This window comes from Scleropages formosus, chromosome 12, assembly GCF_900964775.1.
Source record: "Scleropages formosus chromosome 12, fSclFor1.1, whole genome shotgun sequence".
In the NCBI taxonomy this organism is placed as follows: Eukaryota; Metazoa; Chordata; class Actinopteri; order Osteoglossiformes; family Osteoglossidae; genus Scleropages; species Scleropages formosus.
In genome coordinates, this window is record NC_041817.1 from 24817486 (window position 1) to 24830938 (window position 13453).

The window sequence follows — 13453 nt, forward strand, 5'->3', positions numbered from 1 at the left end:
TGGGGTCGGGTGATAACGAGACCCGGATGCCTACAGGCTGTGCAACGAGAAGGTCACGTGTCCGCTGCCCATCTTCTGGTCGCCATGGGGATCCTGGACCAAGTGCAGCGCTGAGTGTGGCGGTGGGGTTCACTCCAGGGTCAGAAGCTGCGAGAATGGAAACATCTGCCCAGGCTGTGCACTGGTATGTGGCCCCGTGCACCCATACCCGTAATTACCCATAATTCCTCCCAAGTAGGACAAACGGCTGTAAGAAGACCGCAGTTCAGGATAACGATGGGGGTCGGTGAATATATCTGACATGTCTTTAAGTGTTGCGTGCGTGTGTGTGTGTGCGTGTGTGTGTGTGTGTGTGTGTGTGTGTGTGTGCATTGAGCGAGTGAGCCACTGAATGAACTTGTGTTGCTTTGGGAAGGGATTTAACTTTCCCCCATAGGGGTGATTGGAATGGCTTCTTCAGAATGTGGACCCTCAATTCACGAATGAATTATCAGGGAAATACTGGGTTCGAGAAAAGGGAGGAAGGAGCCGTTGCCGTGTTCTCCGAGGGGGGGTCCAACCAGCATCCTCTGTCCCCCCCAGGAGTACAAGGCCTGCAACCTGGAAGCGTGCCCGGAGGTGCGCCGCAACACACCCTGGACGCCCTGGATGCCCGTCAACGTGACGCAGGGCGGCGCGCGCCAGGAGCAGAGGGTGCGCTACACGTGTCGCGCCCCCCTGCCGGACCCCCACGAGCTGCAGCTTGGCAAGCGCAAGGTGGAGACGCGGTTCTGCCCCAACGACGGCTCCTCCGCCTGCGAGACGGACTGTGAGTCCGCATCCCTCGTTAACGGCCTTTCCCAATTTTCACAGCCTCTTCCCTGCATTTGCTCGCTTTTTGGTCTTTACATTTTCACAGCATTGCGGAATATACCCTACCTTTCACCATTTACTGCTCCTTTACAGCCCCACCCCCCTCCTTTCCCCGTTTTACTTTCTCTGCCCTGTCTTTCTCATGTTATACCCTCTACCGTGTTTTTTCCCACATTTTACAGCTCCTGCTTTTTCCCCAGTTATAGCCTCTAACCCTCTAACTCTATCCCCATTTTTACAACCTCCACCTTGCCTTTCCTCACTTTACTGTCTTTGCAGTTTCCTCATTTTATGGAATGTACTCTAATTCTCACCGTTTTACACCTTGTGCCTTTGTTTGATTTATGGCCTCTAACCCAGATTTCCCCTACCGTTTACTCATTTTTCCATCTCTACCCTGCTTTTGCTCACTTACGGATGCTACCTGACTGGCTCTCGTTGCTCTGCAGTTCCTATCCTCGTGCGTGAATTTCCATCCCCAACGTTGCGTGAGGCTTCTGCCTCCTTCATTTATACGTAGCCTCTGCACTTTAGTCTCTCTTTGGAATATGCAGGAAAAACAGCTTTCAAACCAGTTGCTAACCGCACGGTGAATACCTCTTCGGTAACATTGTGATGTGGGGTTTGTGTGTGTGTGTGTGTGTGTGTGTGCGTGCGTTCGCTCTGGAGGTAAGTTTAAACACGTACTGCTTATAAAAAAACTGCACGGCTCTCAGGCTATTTGTACAGCAGTTGGTTTTTTGGAAAAGTTTTGGCTGCAGATCAAGCAGGAGAAAAGAGAGTGAGAAGTCCCTACAGCTTTTAGGCAGCTCTCTGAATCCACACAGACACACACACACACACACACGCGGCCTCCTCTGAGTTCGTGTGATTCCTGGAAGCGACTTGTCCGCAGCCAGATGTCCTCCAGGGGAGCAGCTGTGCTCCTCGCCACCTCTTGTGATACTCAACACCGGGTCACCTGTTGTGCGGGCGCTGCCTGCGTGCTCCGAGTACCGGCCCCTCTTCACCCGCTCGTTTCCGCATCATCCGGGGGTCCGCGCCGGAGGACCCAGGTGGCATGCGGGTCAATGCGCCGTGTTGCGGTGTGGAGAGCCCGCCGCCTTCTGTTTTTAGATCCAGCCCATCTGGAGGCAGCGGGGAAGAGATGCTTCTACCCTGTCGAGAGCTTCGGGTCAACACGAGATGGGAATGGTTTCGGGACACCGAGCCGATGCACTGCGCCGTGTTTGTCCGGAAGTTTCGGAAGTGTGGCTGAGCTGCATTCACTGGGGCAGATAATTGTCCTCAGTGGGTATGTTCAGTGGTCATTCTCATCTTTTTCCGGAGAATAAGAGTACTTAGGGTACCGGGGGAGTACTCACGGAGGCGGCGGGTGGCGTAGCGGTTAGAGCTTCCGTCTGTGCTCTCCAAAGACACTGGCTTGAATCCCACCTCCTGCTGTAGTAGCCTTGATCAGGGTACTGACCCTGAACTGATGCAGTAAAAATTACCCAGCTATATAAATGGGTACATTGAAAGAAGCTTAACGCTGCACATTGCATCAGCTAAATTAATTAATAATAATGCTCTATAAAACATGACTGGACTCCCTTTGTAGCTCCGTTCTCTACAAATAACCACTTAATCTTTGTGGAAGACATCTGACAGGCACATATTTGTGCAAAATTCACCTGCAGGGAAAGGCCTGACCGCTCCGAGTCACGGTTAAGGTCGGACGCCATGAAGCACAGTGGTACGGTGTTTTAACGGTATTAATAATTATGTATATCTCATGCACGACACATTAAGTACTAACTGCATACTGACAATGAATCTCAAATTGAACAATTAAATGTGTTTGTTTTTTTATTCTTGTCGTACTTGAGCTGAACAAGTTAATGTGTTTTCAGTTTTAGTTACTGAAATGCTTAATGAGCATTTCTCTTCAGATAATAAGCATATCGACTTTCGATGCATCCATGCGAGAGCTCTCTTGGCTCACTGTACTGCCTGCTAAAGAAAACACTCTCTCCGCTGACACACTGCTTCCTGATGCATGGAAATACTTGGGCACCAAAGCTGCTCGCACTGCAAGCCGGCGGGACGCACAAAGAGAAGTGTGGGTTTTGCTGTGATTAAATGAAACGGGGATCTGTTCACGCGATTGTAGATCGCCACCTTTTTTGAAATAAGCACGATTTTGCACGATTCTCTACAAATATCCTCAATTTTTTTATATTTTCTTCTTTGATTTTCTAATGATATAGAAAATAAAGGTTTTGTTGGGCTAAAACACTGATTATTGTCTGTAATTATAATTAATGATAATTGTAATTACCATTATAATGGTACTGGGGATTTGCAAAACAGGTATTTACCGGTATAAAATACAACGGTAAACGATATGGCGGTAACACCAGATACCGTGTCCAAGCCTAGGCACTGTTTTCTTTTGCTTTCCTGCCTTGGGTCAAACCCTGACTCATGTTTTCTTGGTAAAAGTTCAACTACGCTGTCATCACCTGTCAACGCTCTCAGACTGATCTGCATTCTGTTAGCCGGTGGTTTTATCCCACGGTTTTTACCGCGGCTTTTGGGATTTTATTCCCACAGCATCGGCGAAAGTTGACTTTCCAGAACTAGAGGCACCAGGGTAGTGGTGTAATTTAGCAAACTTGTTGTGTAACCTGTGTGTTGCAGCTCTGGTGGAAGAGCTGCTGAAGACGGGCCGGCCTGTGGTGCGAGCGGCGGGCACCGGTTGGTCACTCTGGGAGACGTGGTCGGCGTGCTCCAAGGACTGTGGCAAAGGCTTTCGAACCCGAAAGCGCACATGTACCCCGCCTGATGGCAGGAGCGCCCCAGCGGCCTGCGGCGGCTCTGCCGTGGAGTACCAGGACTGCAACCCCCAGCCGTGCTCAGGTACGAGCCCCCATACCTTTCTAGCCAGGTACTGACCTCCCAACTTGACCAGAATCTGAGAGTCTCCACGGGGAATCCCTCAACCATGTCTAGGGTCCCTGTCCAGAATTCCCACCCCACCACCATCCCCCTTCATATCAGGCAACCATCCTCACCCCAGCAGATCTGCTCCCTGAAGCACCACACAGTCCGATCCGCCGTCATACGTGTTAATGGCACCATTTGGATATAATAGGCAACAGGAACATCTGCAAGTATATCAAATACATTTATCCATTTAGCTGGCAATTTTTTCCAAAGCGACTTGCAATGTTAAGCTCCTCGTAATTATTTACCCATTTATACAGCTGGGTAATTTTACTGGAGCAATTTAGGGTAAGTACCTTGCTCAAGGGTATTGCAGCCAGAGGTGGGGCTCAAACCCACAGCCAGTGACTCGAACCACTACACTACCGGCTGTCCAAGTGCAAGTGTGATGCAGGAATTAAAATGACCCCCTTCAGAAAATTCTAGGTTGCACTCGGCATACTTTTTACATTTTGTGTCTAGTTTAGATGTACCCTATTACAGTAAACCATGGTTGGCCACAGTGATGAGTGTAAAGATACATCTGGCGTCCCAGCGGAGACAGTAAAAGAAAAGCTGTGGTCGGCACTCTGAAGATCTTCAAAAAAACTGATGAACAAAGTGTCACAGACTCCATATTTTTCCATTATTTTCATGCGTTTGATAAAGCAATTTTTGACATTTTTTTCTTCTGATTCAGTTTAGGGTGCGATACGAGCTTCTGCAGGAGATGATTACAGTATGTAATGTGTTCTACCCCTATTCTTCCCTTTGAGACTTATTTTGGTCACGCAGATTGGCACAAGGCCACATTTCATAGGAACACAACTATCGTGTCATCGCACATCTCGCTGTACTTGCTTCACTCAGAGGAAACATCTCACCGGGCCGGCAGTTCCACGATCTCCAGGATGTCTCCGCTTCTATTACCGAGACAGAAATGGGGCACAGATCTCACTCGGCGTCCACACACCGGTCCCCTGCAGAGTTCAAATCCCATGCAGAGTAACAGCTTGGAGTGTAACGCTCCGGATTCCGGATGTGCGCGCGAGCGTTTACGAGTGTGTTTCCTTCCAGGTGTGTCTGGACTAGTCGATCTCACCGCTAACGGCGCTGTCCGCACCCTCGCCCCTCCCCCGCCCGCCCCGCATGGCACCGCACTTCTCACGTCCTCCTTCGCCCGTTCGCCGACGGGAGCCATTTAAGAATTCACGTCCATTCCCCGTTTGGGAGACGCTCTTCCCGCCGTTGTCAGACACGAGAACACCGTCTCCCAGGTGGCTCCGGCTACGCTGATAATTAATTTGTTTACATAATGTCTCCTAATTCCCCTTGTTTCTTTGCACGGAGGAATTAGACAAAATTTAATTTGATTGCGTACCCGACCGTCGGAACCAAACAACCGCGTGCGCTCAGTCTTTGATCGCGCCGCCACCTGAATACCAATGTCCTCAGCGTCTCCTCTTCAGGGAGCAGAACTCATCATTAACCCAGCCTGGGTGGCCTTCCTGCCCCGTCTGCGGTGAAGTGGCTGTATTTCAGCTCAGAGAGAAGAGCACGAGACGTGGATACAGACGGATGGTGACCGCTTGTCTGAAACTCATCCCACGTGATGCTTTTTTCTCGCGGTGGAAGCCACTCCGAGCCTCTGAGGTGGATCCACGCTGACAGACGGGTGCCAACAAGGCCACCGTACATCCCGGGTCCTGCATTGCGGTCTCAGGCAGCATGCTCGCATTTTCTCCACGGTACGGTCAGCTCGCTCCTGCCTGCTTCCCGGGCAGCTCACACCGGTCAGCCGAGGAGCGGAGTGGGCAGTTTGTGGGCCACGGCAAGTCGCCACTAAACCGCTCAGAAAGATGGGAACGGTGTGACTTACACCATGTGGGACTGCAGGTGGCGTAGTGCTTAGAGCATCACCGTGAAATCGAAGGAGCCAGGTTTGAATCCTGGCATCTGCTGTAGTGCCCTTGACTAATAGTGTAAAAAATACCCAGCGGTACAAATGGGTGAATCAGTGTAAGTAGCTTAGTGCTGTCAGCTGCTTTGGAGAGGAGTGGCAGATAAATGAATAAATAACCAAATGATTAAAATAAATGTGGCTCCACATGAGCAGTGGCTGACAGCATGTTCGTCTTCTCTCCTACGTCTTGCCAGTCAAGGGTGCCTGGTCGTGCTGGTCCCCCTGGTCCCAGTGCTCGGCCACCTGCGGCGGGGGGCACTACCAGCGCACACGCAGCTGCAGCAATCCTGCCCCAGCTGGCGGAGGGGACATCTGCATCGGCCTTCATACAGAGGAAGCCCTGTGCAACACCCAGCCCTGCGAGGGTAAGACACCGCGGCATCCTTCTGAATCACGTTACTGGCTAACGTCAATCAAGTGGCCGCCGAGAGGGGTGACATTCAAATAGAAAACACAGGGATAATCGTAGCAGATGGTGTTGAATGTTGTTGAGCTGTCAGGAGATCAGGAAGGAAGTGGGTCTGAAAGAGATGGGTTTGAGACCCTTCTTGAATGCTGGGAGGGATTCAGCACCTCTGAGGGGCAGAGGGAGTTTCTTCCACCACATTGAGAACAAAACTGAGAGCTGGCAGCCTTTGAGTCACACTCCTTTTGAGTGGGACCACAAACCAGCCGGAGGAGGAGTATGGCACTCTTGCTGGGGTGCAGGGAGTGATCAGATCCTGGGGATAGATCCTAATGGTGGGATCACGTCGGAAGACACCGGATAAAATTTTCCAGAACAAATGAGATACAAATGAGTTGGGGAAGGGTTAACGCCTCACTAGGTCACATCACAGAGGTCAAGGAGCTCAAGCATGATACCTGACATTCCTCCTGACACATTTAGTCCGTCAATCCATACAAGTGACGCATGCTGGGAGGAGGAGCGGCTCACTTTTTCGGGTCTGAGAAGTGAAGAGGAGCGAGGAGCGTTTGTCTCATCATTCGGGAAGACGGGGGAGTCTCACAGTCCTCCGAGCACGTCTTACACATCATCTTCCGCAGGAAAGGCAGCTATTTATGCGATTCCTGACTCCCTGGGAAAGTTTGAAAATGTGCTGAAAGCGCCGCATATAATGAGCCTTTTAGCACAATGGGACCAGTCTATTTCGCGAGTCCTTAACCATCCTTAATTTCCTGGCATATCGTACTGTATTTTTTACCTTGCAGTGAAAACCACTTTAAAAAAACACCCTGGAAGTGTCAAAAACTCTCTCTCTGAAACTCCTATTCGTAGGGGAATTTTTTCAACTTGTTTATTAATTACAGACGCGTGCGAGGCAAGGAATGAATTTGCATACTTTAAATGCAAATGAAGCATTTTCTTTTTGCTTTTACTGCTTTCCGCCAGTATAAACCCACCTGTGAGTGGCGGACTGACCAGCGGAGCGCTCGCACCCGGCTCCACCATCTGTTTCCCTGGTGCTCGCGGCAACGCTCTGGCCACCAGCCGCTCTCGGCCTCCGCGGAGCCCGTCTCATTAGAAGGACTCGCAGGCTCTCGCTCGCACCCGGCCCCCTGCGCTCTCTCAATCCGTCTGCGTGTCGGAGGTCTTTAGACAGAACGCGATTAAAGATGTCACAGAAATGGATAACTCGGTGGAGACGAGCGGGATGTGAATCAAGTCGAAGCGCGGCAGCAGCTCCCAAAAGCTGTGCAGGAGCGCTGTCGACCGGCGCCAGAAGACCGGATAACATCCGTTGCGCTCTGCAGAAATTAAGGACGCCACTTTGCAACGTTATATTGATGTCTTTTAAGGGCATATCCATGTGTAGTTTGGTCATATAAGGAAAATGTGTTGGGGTGGAGGGGGTGCGGTGGCGCAGTGGGTTGGACCGCAGTCCTGCTCTCCGGTGGGTCTGGGGTTCAAGTCCCGCTTGGGGTGCCTTGCGACGGACTGGCGTCCCGTCCTGGGTGTGTCCCCTTCCCCCTCTGGCCTTACGCCCTGTGTTGCCGGGTAGGCTCCGGTTCCCCGTGACCCCGTAAGGGACAAGCGGTTCTGAAGATGTGTGTGTGTGTGTGTGTTGGGGTGGTCATGAGCTTGATGCATCCCAGCCTGTACAACCACGCAGTGTGCGGTGGACACCTGCAGCTCTGACCGTTTTCCTGCTCCTCCCTTGTCTTTGCAGATGGCTGGACTGCTTGGTCGGAGTGGGGCTCCTGCAACGATGGCGGGCAGCAGCTGCGCAGCCGCACCTGCCAGGCCCACAATATGGGCTCCAGACCCTGCCTGGGCAACGGCACGGAGCTCAGGGACTGCCTGCTGAACCGGATCCCAGGTGAGCGCAGGGTCGCCGGCACACCTGCACACCGTCGCACTGTTCCGCTTGTCCATGATCCATGTTAAAGCGTGCAGTGAACAATCACTCCAATTCGGTCATACCACGAAGAAGCTCACTTTTCCCAGCATACACCAGTTATGTGAAATGCCAGAATAGAGTTCATTTTGCTCCAGTCACGGGAAGCGCTCGCTTACGTACGTCCCCCGGTTATCCGACCGTGTTCAGCTTGTTGAGTTCGGAGTCAAGGCAGCGATTCTTAGCAGGAGAACGCCCGGTTCAGGACCGCAAACGGAATACCGAGTGACTCGAAGAGCAAAATTAGTATTAATGTGAGCTAACGGCGCCGGACTACATTCAAGCTGTTTCAGTTTTGGGAAAGTAACTTAAATAAAGGTCACAGGAAAGTGGGGGATCGTGGCAAATCGCCAAAATGTCAATTAGGAGATTTGTGTTTCGCTTAATTAAGGCCCCCAACTCCCAGTCCCATCGGCCGTCAGCCTTCCCTGCTCCTTGAGCCAAAGTTTTGTTTCCATGGTAACAAAACCCGAGCGAAGCCATAACGGCGTGAGCAGATAAGATTTGCTGTTTGAGGTTACTGTGTTTTCACTGGGTGAAGCCTCGTCCTTTTTCCGCCGCGGAGATAGGGACGTCGAAGAGCCATTTCCCCTGCCGGACTTCAAAAGATCTCAAAAAGCCAGCTCGGGGGCCTTTTAACGAGATGCTTGTATTTTGGCCTGTTGTTGTTTTTGTTGTTGTTGTCGTTTCTCCGAGGGGACCTCCTCCCACGCATACCAATTCTGTGCCGACCCCATGGTCTTTATACTAGAGCAGGAAGCGCTCGCATTTGTACAAAAGACAGGAAAAAAAAGACCCAGAAGTTTGCGCCGTAGCAAATGGTCCTGAGTGAAATTGTAATGGGAACCTCCATGTGTTCTGCAGTGATCCTCCCAGCATCTGGCTTTGACCAGGACCTGCAGTGTGGAGGTGAGTGGAATATTGGAACCGACCCATCCAACCCACGACTGAATTCTTGACACCTTTTCTTGGCCTTTTACCTTCTTACCCTCCCCCACTGCAGGGTTCACCCTGATCCACCTGATCATCACCGGCATCTCCTGCTTCTTGGGCGCCGGCCTGCTCAGCTTCCTGGCCTACATCTACTGCCAGAAGTTCCACAAACAGTCGCAGGAGTCGGCCGTGATCCACCCGACCACGCCCAACCACCTCAGCTACAAGGGCAACAGCACACCAAAGAACGAGAAGTACACCCCCATGGAGTTCAAGGTATTCCGGCACGTTCCCCCAAACACGTCTGTCACTTTCGAGCTGCAGTGATCGCTCAGAGGAATCTTTTCAGCTCATTTTGGTAAAAAAATACATGTAAGCAATATAGGTCACTACATCAGCTGGGGAAAGAAGAAGAGGTGGAAATACTGCGCTCTGAAGAAATGTTGACACGTCTATTGCTAAAGAGAAAAAAATGCACTCGCGTTACCGCGATCCAAAAGAAATGTTAAGCGCAATACTGAAATATTTCACATGGAAGTGTTCTGACACCTCTACTCTTTCCAAGTCATTTAATGGCTCGCTTTAAGACGTTAATGTGTTTGAGATTTCAATCACGCTAAGGGAGCTCTCCGGCAATTTGTACGGTAGGCCGCAGTCCTGTGTAAGGGTTGCTACAATATTCCCACGTATAAATACTTTGTGAAGGTTCTGGCATGGAGTCATCCTTTATTAATGAGCTCCATTAAGCTGGTTTAAGTATCATCTGTTGGCCCAGCTGTTTGTGATTGATTGGGTCGCCCGTCCAATTGGCCCCGTTTCTGCTTGTTTGCCCTCCCTCTGTCCTTTACTTGACACCTGTGGTTTTCTTTCCACCTCGCCAATTGGCAAAGGTTGACTTTGCGCTCTAGAAGAATACGTCAACACAAGAACAAGCGTCTCCCGGTCCAGGTGTGAGGTGGGCGTGGCTTATCTTTCAGTGGGCGTGGCTACAGGGCTGCAACACGAAAGGTGACTGGGAGGACGCGAGCGGCCCTGTAGCTGAAAGACGTGATGCGGCACTGACAGATGTGACGAGGAACATCAGGACGGCGGCAGGGTCTACCCGAAATAAAGCAGCTTAGTTTGTGAAGCATTAGTCAAAGGGAACCCCAGAGGAACAGCTGAGGAATCTAGGAAGTAATGGAGGTCAAGGTGGAGGCTAATGGGAAACGCTCACTTTGGCGGCCTCATTACATCAGAACAGGTGTGCCTGTTATCTGCCTCCCACTGCTGGTACCGTAGTATTTTGTCTTCATTACATTATTTATACATTTAGCAACTTGAGGACAGTTTTATACCAGAATAATTTTACAGGTGGTTAACTTGTTTCTGCGGTACGGCTACACGTTCATCGGAACAGCAAAGGCTGATGGGAACAACAGCAGAGTCTCACCTGTGTGAGAAGCGAATGAAGCGACGTCCAGGACTTGTGCAGGATGTCCAGAGGTTCTGTTTGGGATCGTGCACTCGGTCGCACCAGGGCTGTGGTTGACCCGGTCTCTCTGCCCCCCTGCAGACGCTGAACAAGAACAACCTGCTGCCGGATGAGAGGACCAACTACTTCCCGTCGCCGCTGCAACAGACCAATGTGTACACCACCACCTACTACCCCCCCACGATCAATAAGTATGACTACCGGCCGGACTCGTCCCCCTCCCCTTGCAGGACCTACCCACAGAGCTGAAAGAGGCCTGAGCCCCCGCAGACTCATACATCCAGCCCAAATCCAACATGAGCGTTGCCATGGCAACCGGACTGGACTTTCCACGCCCACCCCTCCCCTATGGGGTGTTGTATAAAGACTGGAGGCTTTGGAGAGCCTGGACGCCTCGCCTGTTCCGTGTTTCTTGTCTTCAAGAGAGACCGAACCTGACATTTTACTGCGGTATCCACCCCCTCTGCTCAGTCCTGGACATCTGTGCTTTAAAGACGCTGGTTTTTAAGAACCGCAACGGGTGGAGTTACACACAGACAGGATGCAGGGACTCGGCCATGCGCAGGACTCGGCCGCCCTCGGACCCAGAGGACAGAAAAGCGGGCGGAAGGAGGGGAAAAAAAGGGCAACCGGAGGATCGTGTGGACGGTTCAGCGTGATTCTGTAACACCGGTTATTCCCACTTGAATGTGGTTAAACACAACATCATCCAAGAAAGAACAAAAAAACGTACAAAATTTAATGGATAAACTAAACGTTAAAGCCATAAATAAAAAATGACCTTAGCGCGTACTTCGGTATTGGCTCTCGCAGAGGGACTCAAAAGTGAATTAAAGAAATCCATATTAATCCCATTGTGTTCGCAGTCAGTTCACTTCCAAGGTTTCCTATGGCTCGGTTTTCGATCGGCCCATCGATCAGGTGGCTATGAGCTACGGCCAGAGCCCACTCCCCGCCGCAGGCTACTCGCCGAGTCCTGAAGGACACGGAAACGGGTGTCCTGTTCCGCCCGTGATTGCGCGCTGCACGGCAGAGAGGACCCTGTCTGCTTTTCATGGGCAAACAGCTGGAAACAGCTGTCTTCTCGTTCGCTCACAGCAGAGATCATACACCGGCAGGTCTCCCTCCCTGCCTGCCTTACCAGGCCACAGAGATCTTCTGCAATTCGAGAGTTACTGGAAAACATCCATCGCAGGACGCGTGGTGGTTCGGGGCCTGTTTCATCACCTTAGAGAATGCGGGTGCTGCTGGGCGAGCGTGTGGCAACACCTGGAGTGCCCGCAGCGGAGGGTTCGATGTGGGCGTCGGGGCAAACCGTGTCATCTGGGAGACACGGCAGGTGGGTGGAAAGATCAGCGCCGCGTCTCGATGCCTTTTGTATCAGATCGGCGGTTGAAAGTGGACTGCTGACCGACTGTGCCAAGATCCCAAATGAACGAAAGCAATTGTGTATGATTTGGGGCAAATTAGACACTGTATGAAAATCTGTACTGCGTTTCAAAACATGCTATGATGTATGCTGCTTTTGACGCTTCCTTTACATCTTTCGTTCGAAAGATGTAAAAAAAAGGGTAGTATAAACGATTCCTTCCCTTATCGGGCTCTTTCTGCCGTAACACATCCATCACCATGCCTGGTTTGCAAATAGGTAAAACAGAGCAAGTAGAGTAACAGCATGCGTAAGAATATATTTACTCTGTCCGTGTATTCGCTTTGAGAAATGTTGACCAGTGTAACGCACCAAGGTTCTCGCTATTAACAGTTCTAATCGAGGTTTTTAAAGAATCTATTGTACCGTGCTGGGAGAGATTTCAAGGAAAATGTGTGCACCTGTGTGTGTGTGTGTGTGTTTGTGTGTGTGTGTGAGCGCAGGGAGTCAGGCGAATGGGTTACAGAAAATGATCTCCTATACGTAGAGACATTCTCATCCGTTGCCAGTGAAATATGCGTCGCGGAGGGACAAATCCTATCACGTTCGTGCAGAAAAAAACGGTCCGTCACACTGCATTTCAAAGGACGCAAACAACTGTAATTTATTGGATATAATTAGTGGTTCATGGAGAAATTCCTGACCATTCCTTCGGACGCAACGGCTTCCTTGGACACCGCGGCCTTGTGATGTAACCCGTGTGTTCAGCGACGCCCGAGCCGTCTATGTACAGAAGAGATGCTGTTCAACAATGTATATATGAAACTAGAATTATGTAAATGCGTACTGTATAGCTAACACTCTTTAAAGCCTTATAGATGTAAAAAGAGCAGGACTTGTGTAAATAGCAACCGTGGAGAAGAAGGTGTGGCGTGGAGTTTGTCTGGTCAGCGCTGTGTTGAAGAACTTCTCAACAGCCAACTGCAGGGTATTACCATCGGTTTGGGGTTTCCGTGCGAGACGGTAATTCTCCGGATCGCTTTTTACCATGATGTGATCCACTTCAGATGTGAAGGCTGGTGTTTCCGTACCGGCGTAACTAATCGACGCAAGTCCTTCCTGCGAGGAAACAAGGTGCGCTCGAAAGATCTTGACCTCGACGAGTAACACTTGGGCGACGGCCATGGTCTCTATTCCACCTCCCGAATGCATGGCTTGTTGGATTTTTAGTTATGGTTTGATCTTGGAATGTAACCTTGTCTGATTGGATGTGTTTCCCTATGATTATTTTTGACTGGATGTCTGTACTCTCGGGACGCAGATGTGTCGATGAGCTCCATTGCAACGGTTCGGTGCCCTTCTATGCAATTGACTTGTTGGTACTGTTAGATATGTGATCTACACTGTAATCACTGCCTTTTAGACACTGTGAATTTTTTGCTACTCTCTATTTTTGTACATTGTACATTGTAAAGAATAATAAACCAGAATCTCGA

General features: G+C 50.6%; 1 protein-coding gene across 3 annotated transcripts in view; it reads left to right on the forward strand.

The window, feature by feature from the left end:
- The window catches only part of LOC108928369 (semaphorin-5B-like), a 98654-nt gene extending 85201 nt beyond the window's left edge, over nt 1–13453 (forward strand). For 2 of the 3 annotated variants that reach the window (XM_029256596.1, XM_029256598.1), the window contains exons 15-22: nt 37–184; nt 583–808; nt 3535–3753; nt 5977–6147; nt 7954–8103; nt 9046–9090; nt 9185–9390; nt 10670–13453. In XM_029256596.1, the coding sequence (XP_029112429.1) occupies nt 37–184; nt 583–808; nt 3535–3753; nt 5977–6147; nt 7954–8103; nt 9046–9090; nt 9185–9390; nt 10670–10837 (1333 nt within the window). In that variant the 3' untranslated portion in view covers nt 10838–13453. The remainder of the gene's footprint in view (nt 1–36; nt 185–582; nt 809–3534; nt 3754–5976; nt 6148–7953; nt 8104–9045; nt 9091–9184; nt 9391–10669) is intronic. The other variant, XM_029256597.1, reaches the window with a different exon arrangement.